The sequence below is a fragment of the Rhinolophus sinicus genome, linkage group LG03, assembly GCF_036562045.2.
Source record: "Rhinolophus sinicus isolate RSC01 linkage group LG03, ASM3656204v1, whole genome shotgun sequence".
In the NCBI taxonomy this organism is placed as follows: Eukaryota; Metazoa; Chordata; class Mammalia; order Chiroptera; family Rhinolophidae; genus Rhinolophus; species Rhinolophus sinicus.
The window spans coordinates 42,066,520-42,086,374 of NC_133753.1; the positions used below are offsets into that span (position 1 = coordinate 42,066,520).

The 19,855-nt window shown below is 31.3% G+C and overlaps 1 protein-coding gene across 1 annotated transcript in view; it reads left to right on the plus strand.

Moving 5' to 3' along the window:
* SOS2 (SOS Ras/Rho guanine nucleotide exchange factor 2) overlaps positions 1-19,855 on the plus strand; it is an 81,372-nt gene that overhangs the window by 47,402 nt on the left and 14,115 nt on the right. Inside the window, exons 9-17 of the mRNA XM_019725650.2 lie at positions 841-968; positions 1,526-2,181; positions 2,563-2,644; positions 4,215-4,337; positions 9,814-9,917; positions 11,560-11,782; positions 14,581-14,700; positions 14,863-15,025; positions 19,412-19,529. Coding sequence (XP_019581209.1) covers positions 841-968; positions 1,526-2,181; positions 2,563-2,644; positions 4,215-4,337; positions 9,814-9,917; positions 11,560-11,782; positions 14,581-14,700; positions 14,863-15,025; positions 19,412-19,529 — 1,717 coding nt within the window. The remainder of the gene's footprint in view (positions 1-840; positions 969-1,525; positions 2,182-2,562; positions 2,645-4,214; positions 4,338-9,813; positions 9,918-11,559; positions 11,783-14,580; positions 14,701-14,862; positions 15,026-19,411; positions 19,530-19,855) is intronic.

Here is a 19,855-nt window from a genome sequence, read left to right on the forward strand (position 1 = left end):
GCTCCATTTTGAATTCTTCTGTCAAACAAATTAAAACATTGGAGCATCATCCAATCTGAATTATATATTATAATGTAAACTTTCTTCCCTTTTGAGAGTGAGATATAAGAGAGATTTTTGGATAAATAAAGCCAAAGTTAAGATTAATAATGCAGTATATAAATCTTATTTCTAAGGATTAATAAAGTACAATATTAACTTTCATGGTTTCTTGATATTTGCTAGACTGGTTGAATTTTACGTTGTGAAAAATATCAGTTGAATCCTTTGTGAGGTGCTGTTTTCAGAAAAGTTTTGATGGATTGACGTGCTAAAGTTAACAACTTGATTATATTGTATAACAGATATTCAAGCTTTTAGAAATCTCTAAAACAAGAATTTAATTATTAGAGAATATGAAATAATTTGCATGTTTATCTTATTTTTCTATTCATAATTAATAAATAAAAGTCACTTTTAAGCTTCATGTTTTGAAGTGTTTTTATATATCTGGAAAATGTCCAAATGGTTATCACACTTGCTTCTTTTCTGATTGCTATGGGAATAGGATTTTATATCTGTACTGTATTTATAGGTTGGTGCAAAAGTAATTGCGGTTTAAAGGGTTGAAAATAATTGCAAAAACTGCAATTACTTTTGCACCAACCTAATACTTATGTAGAAAGAGGTTTGGTTTAAGGGCTCAGGAAGTATGCATAACTATATGAAATTATAGGTGTTTTTATTAAGTATATTTAAAATTCAGCTAGAATTTGTAATATTTATTTATGTTCCTCTAATTACGAGAAAGGGAAAGAATTGAACAATGCAGGTTTAATTTTTCTTTTTGGTTTTTCTTAGCAATTGAAAGCATGTAGTGAAGAAGAAGAAGACAAAGAATGTTTGAACCAAGCTATTACAGCTCTCATGAATCTCCAAGGTAGTATGGACCGAATTTACAAGCAGTATTCACCTCGACGCCGACCTGGGTAATTCCAAACCGTTGAAAATATGAATGCTTCTGCATAGTATTTTATTTACATCTGATACCTGGTTTTCTCAAGAAGTGTTACTTACAATGATAGTGCATTTTTAACACTTTGCGTGCGGATCACGAGAATCTTCACGAGGGATTTAAACCCCGCCGTACGCAACGTGTTAAAAGTTACACTTTTGTTTTACTTTTTTGTGTGTCTTTTAGTCTTTTAAAGTTGGCATTTTCATATTAAGATATATGTAATAAAATTTAAAAAGATATATTTAATATTTTGTATAATTTATATAAAAATATAGGATTATTTATAATTTTAATTTTTGTGGTAAAAGGAATGAAATATAGAGTCTCTAGTGCTTCTCTTTCACAATAATGAAATTGAAGCATGTGTCATTTAGTGGTAAAGTTATTAGAAGAAAGTAAATGCTGTGTGCAAAATCTAGTGTTTGGTCATTTAATATTTTTGTCACTTGATTTGAGGTAGTTTACACTTAAAGCAATTAGGGTTACCTAGCCATTGAAAAGCTAAAATTGTCTTGGTATTTTTTTCAGGGATTCTGTTTGCCCTTTTTATAATCGCCAATTAAGAAGCAAGCACCTGGCTATTAAAAAAATGAATGAAATTCAGAAAAACATAGATGGATGGGAAGGCAAAGATATTGGACAATGTTGTAATGAATTTATTATGGAAGGTCCTTTGACGAGAATTGGTGCTAAACATGAACGGCATATTTTTCTCTTTGATGGTTTAATGATTAGCTGCAAACCCAACCATAGCCAGTCTCGCCTTCCAGGTTACAGTAGTGCCGAATACAGATTAAAAGAAAAATTTGTCATGAGAAAAATACAAATATTTGATAAAGAAGATACTTGTGAGTACAAACATGCTTTTGAATTAGTATCCAAAGATGAAAACAGCATAATATTTGCTGCTAAGTCTGCTGAAGAGAAAAATAATTGGATGGCAGCACTTATTTCTCTTCATTATCGTAGTACTCTAGATCGAATGCTAGATTCAGTATTATTGAAAGAAGAAAATGAGCAACCACTGAGATTACCAAGTCCTGAAGTATATCGTTTTGTGGTAAAAGACTCTGAGGAAAACATTGTTTTTGAAGACAACTTGCAAAGTAGAAGTGGAATCCCCATCATTAAAGGAGGAACTGTGGTGAAATTAATTGAAAGGTTAACATATCATATGTATGCAGGTATGTGAAACTTGTTACAAGTGATTATCTAGGGCCAAGGATCTAAAAGCTTTTCAAGAATGTTCAAAAATGCTTGAGGCCTGGATATAATGGATTGTTTCTAAAATATAAAAAGAATACTGCAAAATCGAAAGGAATAAATAACTAATTAAACATCTCTAAAATACAATATTGTTAACTTCATTAATTACTAAATATTCGTAAAAATTGTATATTCATGAGTCTTGAATTTGAAAACAATCCTCATTTCTCAAGAAATACCATGGTTGGCAGGAAGAGCCACAGTGGGAAGAGCCAGAATAAAGCGAAAAAGGAAGTAAGGCCTCCAAAATATGCTGAATAAATTGAACATGCAACCTGTTTTATGCTCTACCTTTTCAGATCCCAATTTTGTTCGTACTTTTCTTACTACATATCGTTCATTTTGTAAACCACAGGAATTGCTAAGCTTACTGATTGAACGGTAAGAAAAATATTTATTTCACTTAACACTTTGTAAAAAGTTACCTATTTTTAACTTGTAGAGTACTAGGTACCTAGTATGTATTCAAGTAGTTTTTGAACATAATTTATTTGGCATTAAATTAGCAGTATTTCTGTTCTCTTTAAACAACGTGCTTAATGAAATCCCTGTTTATAACAGAGGTGTTTTCAGGTCTTAGCAATATTTATAGTAGTAATCAGGAAGACCCAATTTTAGAGGATTAAAAAGCTATGTATCTTAATGAAATATTTTCTGTACAATAAAGCAATGCTTCCTTAAAAGAGGCTGTTTTACTTTTCACTTTTAAAACAAACTTTTTATTATGGAAAATTTCAAAACACGTATAAGAGTAAATAGAAAAATATAATAACCCCATTTATCATTCATTCAAATTCAGTAATTATCAACACGTGTCATCTGTTTCCCTACCAACTTCCAAATCCTAACCCCAGGATTACATTGGCCTTCTTTATCCGAGGATTCCTTATCCTTATTTGTAGCCATATGCAAGGATGTGGAGATCTGACTAAGGGACTCCAGCATTGGTGGATTTTGGTATCCATTGGGGTCCTGGAACCAATCCCCTATGGATACCAAGGGACAACTGTATTTTGAAGTAAATCCTAGACAGTGTATTTGACCTATAAATATTTTCGTTTGTGTTTCTAAAAGATAAGTACTTACTCTTCTTACAATCACATTATTATTAGATCTAAAAAAGGAACAGTTTCTTTATTATCATTAATTTTAAAAAGTAAGTTTTAGATTGAATTTTTCTCTTTTACTGAGTATATTAGTGGCACTTTTGTGCTTTATATAGGTTAAAATATAGTCTCTGGATGGACTCCAAAATAATTTTCGTTTCACATTTTAAAACTTAATACCAGAATTTTATCTTGACCCCTATCAGTATGTTGTTGTATGAAACTAAGTTTAGCAGACTGAGTCAGTGTAATGAGCTGTGAAGATTTGCTCAGTTGTATTTCCATGTCCAAAATAAGAAAAGCACATGTTAGACTTATATTTTAGCTATATTTCCTATGGTTGGGCAAAGTTTTGTGTGTTTTTTTAACTTTATTTTTCTGTTATCCACTTAAGTATGTTTTAAAATGTTGTTTAAAGTTGAGTTTGGGCTTTCTCTTTGCATTTATATTCATTTATTTAAGGAAGTTTATGTCTAGATTTATTTATTTTTTAATATTAAGGATAGATTATTAGATAAGCCATCTCTGTTATGTTCTTTAAAGAGGTTAAATTCCTTAAAGAATGTTTTCTTGGATCTTTTCCATTGACCTTTTTTATGTCGATAAGTGCTGGTTATTAAACTTTTTTGATAAAAGTTAATATATAAAACCTTAGTGCTGTATATCCAAAGGGCATGTTTTTATAGTACATAATGCTGTAAGGGAAGTTTATCAGTAATTGTAATTTCATGTAACTAGTAGGAAAGAAGGTTGCTTAGTTAAAATATTTTTCCTGCTGTATTTGAAATCTTTTTTGCTTATGTGTGAACAATGAAAATTTTCTCTTATTTTGCTTTTCTTCTTAGATTTGAAATTCCAGAGCCAGAACCTACTGAAGCTGATAAATTGGCAGTAGAGAAAGGCGAGCAGCCAATTAGTACAGACCTTAAAAGGTTTCGCAAGGAATATGTCCAACCAGTGCAACTTAGGTTTGACTTGAATATTATATTTTTTTATGTGCCATTCAATTTTCAATATTTAGTTAGCACAAAAGTTCTTACCTCTTAATTTAGGTATAGGTATTATTGTTAACCTCATAGCAGTTAAGTTAAACTTCCAAAGTTCTTTATGTGAAGCTACTTTTGAATACCCTGAAGTATTTTAATTATTAAAATATAATGTGTTATTTGCATGACATATCTCTTATCATGTGATATATTATGCTTACAATCCAGGATACCTATTAAGTAAAAATTATAAAAGTGCATATGAGTTTGTCTAATGTCAACTCCCCCCCCCCTTTTTCCTTCATGTCTCTTTGTGATCACCTAGTAATTTGGGGCTTTTTTACAGCTTATAATATTTACAAAGTATGATAGAAAAATAAGGTGAATGTTTAAATAAAAAGATTTATTACAGTAAAAGACACATTGCCATTAATCCCCCTCAAAATACTCCCCCTTGCTTCGAATACACTTATCCCATCATTCTTGCCACTTTCTGAAGCAGTTCTGTAAATCCTCTTTCATGAGTGTCTTTAGTAGCGCTGTCATGGCTGCCTCAATGTCCTGAATTGAATTAAAACATTTACCTTTCATGGGCATTTTGACTTTGGGAAAGAGCTAGAAGTTGTAGGGTGCCAGATCAGGTGAATAAGATGGATGAGGACACACCGTAATGTTTTTATTTGACAGAAATTGCCGTACCAGAAATGATGTGTGACACCGAGCCTTTCTGTTGTGATCACAAAATACGGTGAATGCTGCTGCTGAGTGCCATCCAATGGAAAGGCAGGGATCTTCAATACGGGAACCCTATTGGTGCGTCGAACCTTAGTAACAGTATGTGACAAGTTTCAACTTGTTTGGTGTAGTCAGTTGCATGTGAGCTGTGATTGAGAGAAGGTGTGTTTTAAAGTGTGCCGTAAATCGTCCTCCATCATGCCAACCCTCTGTGTCACACATCACTTCTGGTACGGCAATTTCTGTCAAATAAAAACATTACAGTGTGTCGTCGTCCACCTTATTCACCAGATCTGGCACCGTGGGACTTCTGCCTCTTCCCCAAAGTCAAAATGATTCAGGACATCGAGGCAGCCATGACAGCGCAACTGAAAACACTCATGAAAGAGGACTTCCAGAACTGCTTCAGAAAGTGGCAAGAACAATGACATAAGTGTGTTTGAAGCGAGGGGGAGTATTTTGAGGGGGATTAATGGCAATGTGTCTTTTGCTGTAATAAATTTTTTCTATTTAACCATTCACCGTATTGTTTGATCACACCTTGTATGGAAGTTGAAGCTCTTCTCCCACAGAATGAATCAGCATTCGTTACTTTATCTAAAAAAATAATTTCAGTAATTTCTAAAAATGTATTTGATAATAGCAGCTGCCAGTTGTTAGGTACTTACTGTGTGCCTAAATGCTTTATTTTTTTAATCTCATCCTCACAACACAATTATTATTTCTACTTTATGTAAGAAGAAAATGAAACTTAGCAGGGTAAAGTAGCTTGAGATAGGTCATATAAAGTGGCAGGACAGGATTCAAACTCATATCTGTCTGACTTCCTAAATCTGTGTTGTTTTTTTACCACTGAACATTAAAAATTGAAAGCTTCTTTGATTAGCCTTCTTTATAGTCCAAGTGAAAACCAAAGTATTACTATCCCTTTCCATGGGAAAACTGGCATACCTTATTAATTGAATATGATGTAAAAAGTTTTTTCTCTGTAAATGTTACGGTTCCTTGATTACTGTTGACCAATAAATTGCAACTTTGGAACTGAGTATATTATTTTCCAGAATAATTGCCACAAATAAATGCATTTTATATGTCTCTCAGCCAAAACTTTTAATGTGTTATTAGTTATATAAGAAAATAAGATTACCTATCAGCAATAAAGAAACAGTTAATTTTTTTCTACTAGCTATGATGCAATTGTACTAATAATGCACGCTCAAATTAAGCCCCTTGACATAAGGTACAACATGAGATTGCTATATAGAGGCAGAATATAATCTTAGATGCTCAGTCATATGTAGTCTTTTTTTTTTTTTAGTCATCATAACCGCATTTATTTTTATAATTTTTAAAATTTTTCAATTGCAGTTAACATACAATATTATACTAGTTTCAGGTATACAACATAATGATTAGCCATGTATGTTCTTTAAGTGTTTATTTCTAAGCATTTTCTGTTCTCAGCCCTGTGCTTATAACTATGATGAGTAGAGAAATAACATAGAATATCGTCTTTGCCACCACGATATTATGATTTTGTTGGGGGAAAAGGATACATGAAATAGTTCTGCATTATTCTACTTGTGTTTAAGTGGTTTAGAAAAATACATCCCTATGAAATTTCAGGAATAGCTAAGATAATGGTGGAGTAATTAGGGAAGGCATCTTGAAAGAGATAAAATCTGAGATTATCTCTAAATGATGTAGGACTTAGATAGGCAGAATGGTGATTATAGGTATTCAAGGTTATGGGAAATAGTATGAACAAAGGCAAGAAGGCAGAAATGAGAATGGTACCCAGAGGAAATCGGTAAGACAATCGACTTAACAAGGAATGAAGACATTGTAATGCAAGGCATTGTAGATGAGATTAACTATATGGAAAGAGGTGGTAAGGTGGTCTTGAAATCTAAACCAAGTTGTTAACCTTGTCCTGTAAGCACTGAAGGATTTTTAGCAATGATGCAGTAGTCTACCCTTATTCATGGTTTCACACTCAGTGGTTTCAGTTACCTGTAGTCAACCATGGTCTGAAATTATTAAGTGGAAAATTCCAGAAATGAACAATTCATAAGTTTTAAATTGCAAACTATTCTGAGTAACGTGATGAAATCTCACGCTGTCCTGCTCCATCCCACCTGGAACGTGAATCATCACTTTATCCAGTATATCCACACTGTATACTGTATCTGCCTATTAGTCACTTATTAGCTGTCTCAATTATCAATTCGAGTGTCTAATATTGTAGTGCTTGTGTTCAAGTACCCCTTATTTTACTTAATAAAGCACAAGAGTAGTGATGCTGGCAGTTTGGATACGCCAAAGAGAAAATGTAAAGTGCTTCCTTTAAGTGAAAAGGTAAAAGTTCTTGACTTAATAAGAAAAGAAAAAATATTGTATGCTGAGTTTGCTAACTATGGTTAAGGACAAATCTTCCGTCTGTGAAATTGCCTAATTTATAAATTAAACTTTATCAGGTATATATAGGAAAAAACATAGTGTATGTAGGCTTTGGTTCTATCCAGAGTTTTAGGCATCCTTTGGGGGTTCTTGGATTGTTTCCTCTGTGTATAAGGGGGGACTACTATGAATTTTATAATGATAGTAACTTTTTTCAACATTGTATTACAAAATTTTAATGTAAAGCAAAGTTGAAAGAATTTTATAATGAACACTCGTAAATTCACCACCTGGATCTACTGCTAACATTTTGCTAGACTTACTTTGTCACATTATTCATTTATCATTCTTCTATTGGTCCATTAATCATCTAATTTGAGGGATGTATTTCAAAGTACACTTCTCCTTAAGTATTCAATTTGTATATCATTAACAGTATTTGTGTATTGTTCTTTTGTTGTAAAATGTGTGTACTTTGGGTAAATTTTAACATACATCTCTGTGATCCAAACTTCTTTCAAGATATAAAATGTTATTGTTGAGAAGGTTCCCTCATTCCCATTCTAATCATTTTTTATCTCATTGTCTAAAGCAGTATTCATCTTCCTACATAGGTTAATTTTACCTGTTTTAGAATTTCATACAAATGGATTCTTACATACTCTTTTGTGACTGACTTCTTTCACTGAACATGCTTTTAAGCATGTTGTTGCTTGTATCAGTAATTGGTTCTATTTTTATTACTGAGATAGTATTCAGGTATATGAATATACTGCAGTTTGTTTATTAATTTTTCCACTGAAGGACACCTGGGTTCTTTTCAGTTTCTGATTCTTATGAATAAAGCTGCTACGAACTTTATTTTACGAGATTTTTGTGAATATATTTTTTCATGTAGTACCTTGGGTAAGTAACTCAAAGTGGAATGTCAGGGTCGTAAGGTAGGTGTATGTTTAATTTTAAAAGAAACTGCCAAATCTTTTCCCAAAGTAATTGTACTGTAATACACTCTCACCAGCAATGTATGTGAGTTCCAGTTGCTCCATATCCTCATCATCATGTAACGATGTCAGCCTTTATACCTTAGCCACACTGGTGGGGGGTATATTGGTACCTTTTTGTGGTTTCAATTTGTATTTTTCTGATTATTAATGATGTTGGGAACTATTTTCTGAGTTGTTTATCTTTTTATTATTGAGTTGTATTTAGCAGGATTGGATGTCTCTCTTTTGTCAGACAAATGTTTTGCAAATGTCTTCTCCCAATCTGTGGCCTATTACTTTTCTTAATAATGTTTTTTGATGAGCAGAAGTTTTTAATTTTGATAAAATCTAATTATGAGATTTTTTTTCTCTTACATGATAATTTTTAGATTACGTTGTATGCTGTAGAAACTAGGAAGGAGGGGAAACGGAAGCAGTTATTTGGATTTACCTTGTGTAAACTAGAAGCTAACAGTTTTGTGATCTCTTGAAATATTTTCTAAGCCACTGAGCTAACCAGGCACATGTGACTTAGGTGGTTTTAATACAGATAGCATTATAGAGATTTAAAGAATTTTCTTAGTCTGGGAGAAAAACTATTGTCTGTCAAGTAGGGGGAATGAAAGCTAACCTAGAAGGAGTCACTCTTTGAAATAATGAAAGAAAAAAATGCTAATCTATTTAATTCACAGTATAAGAGTGGGGAATGGAATGTTATATTTGTATAGATTGATTAAATCTGTACCTGCATGGTTATAAGTAATATTTTTGTGGTACTGCAAAACAGAATACCTGTCTGTCAGAAATATTTGTGTCTTTTGAACTAAAATAAGAATATGGACATACCTGTAAATTACATAAAAATTTGATGGTAGCACTTGGATTTAGAATCAAATACACCAAATCTTAGTTGGTTTTCCATCTTATGTGAAAAATATATAAAAATTTAGATCTTAAAAGAAATCTTTTTTAATATAAGCTCGTAAAAATAGCTTTTATACAGTATAGAATATGAATTTTGATATATATGAATAAAGGAAAGGTACTTTCCTGAACATAAATGAGTAATTAAGTGTAGGAACCACAATTTTTATGCTTATAAATATTTTTTTAAAGTATAATTTTTAAATAAGCAATCTGAAGATATACTGTCTTAAATAATTTGTATTTAAATAATATCGTAATTTATATTTACGATATTAATTAAATGCAAATTATAGTCTCTTTGCATATTACAATGGCCTTTACATATAAAGCTATCACCATAGCATTAGAGAAGTAACAGAAGTGTAATTGAATGCTTGAATTTCACTAAAATGTGTTTTTTTTCCATTTTATAGAATCCTAAATGTGTTTCGGCACTGGGTTGAACACCATTTTTATGACTTTGAAAGAGATTTGGAGTTGCTTGAAAGACTAGAATCCTTCATTTCAAGTGTAAGAGGTATATTATTTAAAGGTTTGATTGAACTTTATGTCGCACATGAGTTTATTTTTAAATTTGTGTGACTTTTAATTTAAGAAGCTAAACTATTTTTCATTTTTAAAAAGCTTGAACAACATTTGGAATGATTTTTTTAGACTCTAAGGAGCTCACATATATTTAGAGCCACCTGAAGTCCTAGAAACTTGCCTTTTCAAGTTTTTTAAGGAAAATCTTTCTTATAAACAAGTCAAAAGTTCTCTTTAGTAAATTGAAGTCATTTAATTTTGTCTCATGTCAAGGTTGCCATTCCTTTAACTAATTAAACATTTATATAATTTTACCTGTTTTCTTTTTCTCCTTAATCTTATTCTTTAGTTTTGAATGACTAACCACTTTTTAAATAATGTTTACTTCCCCTGGAAAAGTTTTTGGTGTATTTTTGGCACCTAAAAGATAGGAGTTCCCTACCTGAAGTTTCAGAACACAACCCATGAAATGAAACTCTAGGCCATGAATATTTAAACAAATGTTTATGTTATCAAATGTATATTAATGAATCAAGAACATTTGTGTTTTATCTACTGTTATAAGGCATTAATTAAGAATACCATAACTAAACCTAGCGTATTTCAGCTCCAATTTTTTCTTTAAGGAGAATTTTACTTAAAATAGAGAATGTGATTCATTTGTTTCAATTTTGAGATGTTTAAGGTACTTTTTTTTCATGTGTGCCTTAAAATTGTTTATAGTACCAATTTTTAAATAATGTTTTTATTAAGGACATTAGATTATATGTGATCTAAGAAACTTCTAAAATACATAGACATATTCTAATAAAGCAAGTAAATCATCATGTTAATGTCTAAAGGCCTTTCTAATACACATTATACCTCAGGATAACCAAATAATTGATGTGTGAACGTTTGTTGGTATAGAAGTATTCAACTAAGTGAAGAAAGAGTGATATAATATTACAATTTCTCAACTAGTAACATCAGAAAAAGAGAAGTAACTGGCTATTATATGCCTCCTGTTGGAAATATTCTTGCAAGTATTCATGTCAAAAAGTTGATCCTGAATCAAATCAAGGCTCTGTGTCTGATTTACAGAAGATACAGGAACAGCGAAACATAGCAATGTCACCACAGGGATGCAGTTGGCAAGATTCAGACTTGGGTAACACCATAGAGCAAATGATTCAGTTTCAAAAAATACATTGCAAGCAAAATGAGAGATAAAGCAGGAGACCCGTAGTTTGAGGGAGACTTGAGACATATTGACTGAGCACAATATGTAGATCTTATTCAAATCCTATTTCAAACTATAAGAAAACATTTATGAGACAATCAGGGAGATTCAGCACTAACTACATATTTGATGGTATTAAGAGGTTATTGTCATTTTTTTATGTGTGATAATGATTATTGTTATTTTTTAAAGTCTTTAACTTTTAGATACATACTTAAATGTGAACAAAACGATATGTTTTAGATGTTTTGAAAAAACAAAGGGATTGAAGGGAGGGCATAAGTGGGGTTAGATGAAACAAAAAAGATGCTGTTGAGTTGATCGTTGTTGAAGCTGGTTGATGGTTAAAGATTGTATGAAGTTTTGCAGTTATGTCTTTCAAATACAAGGCATTTTTGTTTGTTTTTTCTAGGAAAAGCCATGAAGAAATGGGTAGAGTCAATTGCTAAGATCATTAAGAGGAAGAAACAAGCTCAGGCAAATGGAATAAGCCATAATATTACCTTTGAAAGTCCACCTCCGCCAATTGAATGGCATATCAGCAGACCAGGACAATTTGAAACATTTGATCTCATGACACTTCATCCAATAGAAATTGCACGTCAGCTGACACTTTTGGAATCTGATCTCTACAGGTAGAAATTAACTTTAATTTGATGCTCTGTTTTCAAGAACCTTGAATATAACCTCTCTTTTCAGAACATTTAGCAAATTATTCATGCGTACTTAAAAATAGCTCATCTATTCTGTGGGACGTGTTGGAAAGTTCATAGCACACTTTTAAACTGCAGTCTGTTCTGCAGGTAAAAGTCTTAAAACATACTGCTATTTAGGCATAAATTTGGTACTAGTAATCCTTTATAAAAGCAGTGGCAGAGAGAAGACTAAATGGAGCAACCACTTTCAATGCAGTCACCGAGTTCTTACTCCTAATACTTTTCTCAGATTTCTTTATTGAGTTCTTTCAGCTAAGTCAGTCAGTATGGATGCTAGGCTCGTGGCAGCCAAGTAAATAGAATATTGAATGAAACAAGCTTTCTTCTTCTTTTTTTTTTTTTTTAAGATTCTTCATGATCAAAATTTTATTTGGGGGCTTTACTGGGTTAGGTTAGGTTAGGTTAGGTTAGGTAAATGAATAACAAAGTTCTTAGAGGAATAAAGATTTCTTAACTTCTTTTAAGAAGCCTCAAATACTTCAGCTCTTTGAAGTCAACATTAACTTTAAAGGAAAGTTATTTCTGAAGTAATGTGATGATGAACCATGCTTAAAACTTCTGAATCTTTTTTTTTTCATTTATAAGGTCTTATATTTATAAGGATCACTAGACATGTGCTTGGCTATTTATTTTAATCAGTATGCCATCATCTGTCTTTATATGTAAAACATTCCTGCCATCACCTTATATCCACACAGATCACCCATTCACAGCCTAACATTTTAGTTTCATGGTTTCATCACTTCCAGTGTCATAGTCTACTGCAAATCAGACCTCCAAATCAGGTCATATTCTGAGTCTTGTCATCACCCCAAATCATTCTAATTCCAAAATTACTAACTCAGGCATCTCATTCCTTCCTAACCAATCTTCTCTCCTTTCAGCTTACTTTGTCAACTTCTTTCTCTATCATTTTTTTTTAAACCACTATTTGTTGCCAGTGCATTAGCCCCTTTTGGTCCTTTCCTCCCTTCTAATTTAAGCTTTTGTTTTTCATTTAAAACCCAGGGTCCTGTGAAGGACATAAGCCTTGCTGATAATGCTACCCCCCCAAACCCACCCCCATCAAAAAATAACCACCCACCACTGTCATTCCATCAAAATCTTTTCTGTACTGAGGAACCCCTTTTAAAATACAAATACCTTTAAGTAGTTATCCTGGTTAGCAGACTTTTTTCTTTTTTTTAACAGAGATTACACAGAGAAAAGTAAGACTATATAAAGTTTAGCATTAATGGAGAATGTAGAAAGACACTAGAGATAAAACTTTGCCTTCTTTAGAATTGGGCCTCTGGTTTGTCCTGGCTGTGCTTTTCAGAATTTATCACACATGTTGGAGGTTGTCAACATCTGACTCAGAATGTCATTGTATATTTTAAGTAATTTGGAATTCAGGTGGTTTTTGTTTATGTTGTGGGATTTGTGATATGTAGGAATGAAAGGACTTGTTACTTGAGATAACAAAGCAAATAATGCTGAATCAAGTTTTTCTTTATAGAGTGACTGTTATATGAATCGACATCAGAAAAAAAAAAGGACTTAGCTTTATGTGGATCTGCTTTCAGAACATAGAATAAGTGATATATATATATGGAAGACGGGTAACATACATAAAACATTGGCACTGCAAACTTTTGGTGAAATAATAGGACCAATTTAAGAAAACTAATTTCAAAAACTGTTTTGAACTCAAGTTCACTGATTAAAAACATTTTTTAAAAAAATTAATAGCCAAGTATGTAGGATGGCAATGCCCCGGTCAATCTTTTAAATCATCTAATCCTGACTCACTGTATACAATGATTTAATTGGCTCTTTTTTTACTTTTTTATTAAATATTTCAAGTATTTCAAAAAATTTGGAAAATAATATAATGAGGGCTCATGAACAACAAAAGTATTACAAATAAAATTGAAATCCTTTGCATATATTTCCCCAATCCTATTTCTTTTTTTCTCCCAAGGAATAACCACTACCCTGTATTTGGTGTTTACTATTCCTATGTATATCTTTATAATTTATACACATGTAAACATTCGTAAACAATATATAGCATTGTTTTGTACATTTTAAAACTGGTTATACTTATGTATCATTCTGCAATTTGTTTTTTACTTAAATTGTTTCTGGCATTTGTTCAAGTTGATGAGTATGGCTCTAGTTTGCTTATTTTAATTGCTGTATAGTATTGAATTGTATGAGTACTCCATAATTTATCCAGTTTCTTGACGATAAGTCTCAAGGTTGTGTGAGATGCTTCATTGAACATTCCTATAATTGTTTTCTTATAACCTGTTAATATTTAGAGCATATATCTAGGAATAGAATTGCTGGGTGATCTACTATGTGTATCTTCGGTATTGTGAGATTTTGACAGATTGCTTTACAAAGTGGTTGTATCAATTTTTACTTGCACATCAGTGTTGGAGATTTATTGTTTTTTCACATTTTTACCCATTTAGTATCAGACTCTTGTTAAGCTGATAGGCATAAACTGGGATTTCATTGTATTTTAATATTCTTTTCTGTTAGTAAAAGATAAAGTATTTTTTAATATTTGTAGCTAGTTTGGTCTGTTGCTTTGTGAATTGCCTCTTATGTTTGTCCATTTATCTTTTGGGTTAATTGTCTTTATTTGTAAGTTTTAGGAGATCTTTAAATAATTTCGATACTAATCCTTTAAAGGTTAAGTTGCATTGATATTTTTGGTTCCACAGGAAAGTTCAACCTTCTGAACTTGTAGGGAGTGTATGGACGAAAGAAGATAAAGAAATAAATTCTCCCAATTTATTAAAAATGATTCGCCACACCACAAATCTTACGCTCTGGTTTGAAAAGTAAGTTTTTACTTACTCTGTCTTATTCTTAATAATCATAATATTAAGTTATATATATAAGGTAAAATCCTGGCTGAATATGTTTTTGTTTTTTTTATACATGAGGTGAGGAAATTGCTTTCTAAGCCATGAATTTCTTTTTCTTTTTTCTTTTTTTGGTAGGTGCATTGTGGAAGCAGAAAATTTTGACGAACGGGTGGCAGTACTAAGTAGAATTATAGAAATTCTGCAAGTTTTTCAAGATTTAAATAATTTCAATGGTGTCCTGGAGATAGTCAGTGCAGTAAATTCAGTGTCAGTATACAGACTAGACCACACCTTTGAGGTAAGTTTTAGGCTTAAATATTTCATCATTTTGTGGGGGGGATAACATTAATGTAAAAAGATTCCTTCTACCACCAATCTTTCTGAGTGAATCCATCTTATTTCCTTAAATGCAGTGATATCAAGATATTAGAGAATATCTCAGTATACACTAGTAAGCCTAGGCTTCATAAAAGAATATGGGACTTGTGACTTTGTTTAATATACTTACCTAAAATATAATGAAGTTCCAGGTGGATTTTTTCAATGGCACACTGATTGACAGTTTCAAATAAATGACAAAGGATTTTAAATATAAGTATAAAAATTACTTTAATTACCTTTAGTATATAGTCAAAGAAAGAGTAACAAGGAGAGAACCCTTTCTAAAAATTAAATTTTTTAAAATTATAACATAGTATATGTTTAGTGTTTATTATAGAAAGTTCAGAAGATACAGAAAGTGTAGAAGGATAATCCATATATATATTTTTAATAATAAAATTGAGATCACATTGTACATAGGTTTTTTTTTGGCCTGTACCTTTTTAATCATAAACATTGTTTTACTAGTTTATTTTCAAAAATAAATTTTTAATGGCTGTGTGGTTTTCTATCCCATGTACAAACCATAATTTATGTCACACTCTATTGTGGGACAATTCAAGTTATTTCTGATTTTTTCTGTGATGAATAATTTAACATGGAACATCTATACACAGAAATCTTTGTAAGAATTTGATTATTTTCCTAGAATAAATTTCTAGAGTGGAATACCAGGGTCAGAGTATTTGTACATTTCAAGATTTTTTGATACTATTGCCAAGGTGCTTTCTAGCAGGATATGATAAATCCCCCTGGGTATTACCTTATTAAAAATGTATTTATAGATTTGATGAGCCAGAGAAAACTTTCTCATTTTTAAAATTTGTATTTTTAAAAATAACTAAAGAAGTTGAATATTTTTAAGTGTATTTATTGGCCATTTTAATTTCTTTATAATTTATTCACATCCTCTTTTTCTATTTCGGTGTTTGTATTTTATTGATTTTTGAACTTTTTATATATTAAAGATATTCTTAGTCAGATATTGCCCATATATTCTCTAGTTTCTACTTTATCTGGTTTTTTAACTTAAAAATTTTATATAATGTTTTTATATATGGAAGTTTTATCATTTTTATTTAGTTAAACCAATCTCTTCATTTATGAATTCTTCCTTTGCTTTTTACCTAAAAAATCATTTTTTAATGCCTAAATGAAAGATAAAAAGTTAAGAGATGCAGCCATACAAATATATTGCCTTTGGCAATGTGGATTACAATCTCTCTGGAAAATTATCTAGCAATATATGTTAAAATTAAAATACACATACTGTTTGTTGAATCCAGAAATAAAGGTGCCAGACTATAAAGTTAATATACAAAGATGTAATTTTGGCAGCATTAATTGTAGTAGCAGAAAACTAGAAACAACCAGTATGTTCATCAATAGGGGAATGATTGAATACATTATCCTGTGCCTATAGTGTAGAATATTGTTCAGCTATAGAAAAAAAGTGAATAAGGATCTATGTGTATTGCCTTGGAAGAATATTTGTGATACTTTATGGGGAAAGTCATTTAAAAAAAACACGTCAGAATAAGGAGTATACTATTTCATTTTGATACAACAAAACAGAACAAATACTAAACATGTAATTGAAGTTGCATGAGCATTGAGAAGAGTGTTGGAGGATGCATACTCTTTTCTTAACTTTGGTTCTCTCAGTGGGTTGTGATCGAGGGGAGTGGAGGGTAAACTGCTTTCATATATGTCTTTTTCTATTTGGATGTTTGCATTTTATTGGTTTAATAATAAATGAACTTTTTATGTATTAAAGATACTAACAGTCAAATATTGCCAAATATTAATCAATTTAATAATTTCAGTTCTGATTTTGAAAAACTGAAGTAGTGTCTTCATTTTGAGAGGTTAAGCTTTTGTCTCTTAAAATATTGGGTACAGAACAATATTAATTAAAATATGTATAAGATATAAAGAATAAAATACAAAGACTACCTTTATACCTGGCATCCAGTTAAGGAACTTCTCCCAATTCTATCTCCTTCCTTGCCAACTACCATTCTGAATTCTATTGTTTTACTATTTGTATCTCAAAACAGTGTATTGTTTCACTTTGCACATTTCTTAATTATATATCAATATAATTATTTAAAGACTTTTTTCTCTCAATATTATATTCCTAAAATTCATCCGTATTGTTTCTTGTAGCTATAGTTTATTCTTTTTCATAGCTGTATCATAGTATAGGAATAAATTTACCAAAATTTATTTATTCATTAGTTAACGGTCATTTGGATTGATTTCATGTGTGGTTATTATCTAATATTGCCATGAACATTTCTTACATATATCCTAGTACACACATGCACAAATTTCTCTAAGTTACATATGTAGAAATATAATTACTGATGATAGGATATGGATATCTTATCTTTAGCTTTGCTAAATAATGCCAAATTGTTTTCCCAAGTAACTGCACCAGTTTATACTCCTACCAGAAATGTATGAATTCTAGCTATTCCACATTCTCACCAATATTTCATATGTCAGTTTTTTTCAATTTTCCAGTCTTGTGGTTTTGGTTCTAATTCCCTGATTTTTAGTGAGTTTGAACCTATTTTTAAATGTTTATTTTTTCTTTGTGTTTCTTGTGGAAATGTTTTTTACTTGTTTTGGTTGAGTTTTTCTTACAAATTTGTATGAGTTCTGTGATATACTGGATATTAATCCTTTGTCAGTTATGTGTGTTGTAGATGTCTTTTTCCAGATTGAAGCTTCCCCTTCACCATTATTTATGATATTTTTCAGTGAACAAAAGTTCTTAATGTAGTCAGATTTACTTCTCTTTTCCTTTGTAATTTGTGCCTGTTGGTGTCTCCTTTAACAGTTCCTCCTCTATTATCTTAATGTTTTGTCTTTCTCATTAAGTCCTCAATCCACCTGGAAATCAGTTTTGACTATGGGGTGGGGCTGGAGTCTGATTTCATTTTTTGTTTCATATGGCTAGCCAGTTTGCTCCCACACATTTATTGAAAGTCCATCCTTTTCCCATTGATCTATAGTGCCAGCCAACTGTGTCATAAATTGAGTCTCCATAAAATGAGGGCCTGTTTCTGGTCTCTCTGATCTGTTCTTTTGGTGTATGTGATTATTCCTGTGCCAGTGTCACATGTCTGTATTACCATAACTTTATACTAGTTCTTGATAAAGTATAGTAGGGCAAGTCCCCAGCAATCTTGTCCTTTTTCAAAAGTGATTACTCTTGACCCTTTGCTCTTCTATATAAATTTTAGAATCGGTTTAAATTTCTTTTTTTTAAAAGTAGGGATTTTGATAGGAATTGCATTGGCTGTATAAATCGATTAGTAAAGAACTGACATTTTTACAATGAGTCTTCCTAACCAGATATACATGAACATGGTATATCTTTCTATTTATTTATTCATTTAGTAAAGTTCTATGGTTTCCTTGATGGAAATCTCACACGTCTTTGGTTAGATTTATATTAGAATATTTTTTAGTCTTCTTTATTAATGATATCTAGAAATGCAGTTGGTTTTGCCTATTCACAGCATTGCTAAATTCTTTCATTCACACTCTGTATGTAGATTTAATGAGTTTCTTCACAATCATATCCTCTGTGAATACTGACAGTTTTTTTCAGTCCCTAGACCTATATTTATTTTTTTTGTCCATGCTAGTTAGAGCTTTTGTATAGCACTGAATAAAAATTAAGTGATACAATCACCTTTGCTTTTTCCGTAAGTTAAAAGAAATGCATCGAATGGTTCTCCATTATGTAAAATGTTTGCTCTGTGTGTGTGTGTGTGTGTGTGTGTGTGTGTGTGTGTGTGTGTGTACTTATCAGGTTAAAATAATGTAATTAATTTATAATAATGAAATATAAGAGAATTGACTGCATACTTTCTAAATTTTGGTTAAGTTCTTTTCTCCCTCTCATAGCCTTCTCCTTACTAAAACATTACCTTAGTCCCAAAAGTTCTTTCAGTGGAAAAATATTTGAACGCTAAGGGATTATATTTCTCTCCTAAAGCTATAACTTGAAACTCTGGGTTAATCAAAATTATCCCTAATAAGGTTCTGAGGAAGAATTTCTTTACTGTATAATTCTCTATATTAGAAAAAATAAGTTTTTAAGTTTTATATTTATAGATATGAAAAGAGAAATCATTTCAGGCAAGCACAGAAAGGAATACTATGTCTTAATTTTAAAAATTGTTTTTTCAAATATTTGTACACTATATAAAATTCAAAGTTCTGCATCCATAAAATATGATTGAATTGTAGAAAACAAATTATATTCAATTTATATATTTGAAAGGCATTACAGGAAAGAAAAAGGAGAATTTTGGATGAAGCTGTGGAATTAAGTCAAGATCACTTTAAAAAATACCTAGTAAAGCTTAAGTCAATCAATCCACCTTGTGTGCCTTTTTTTGGTAAGTAACTAAATAGGATTTATATTTTGGGGGAGAGTGTGTTGTAGCCAAAAGAGACCATTCTTTAGAGGCAGCTGGTCCTGATTTTATATCTGAGGTGTCTACTTTTATTAGCTGTCTATATTGATAAATAAAACTTAAACTCTCTATTTCCTTATCTATAAAATGAAGATTATGATAATTACTTCATAGAGTTGTAAGGAGCTCTGTGGGGGGGGGTCTTCTGTAAGAGCACATATCTCATTCATGAGTGCTCCATCCTCATGACTTAGGCGCCACCCAATACGATCACATTGGGCATTAGGATTTCCACATAGGAATTTTAA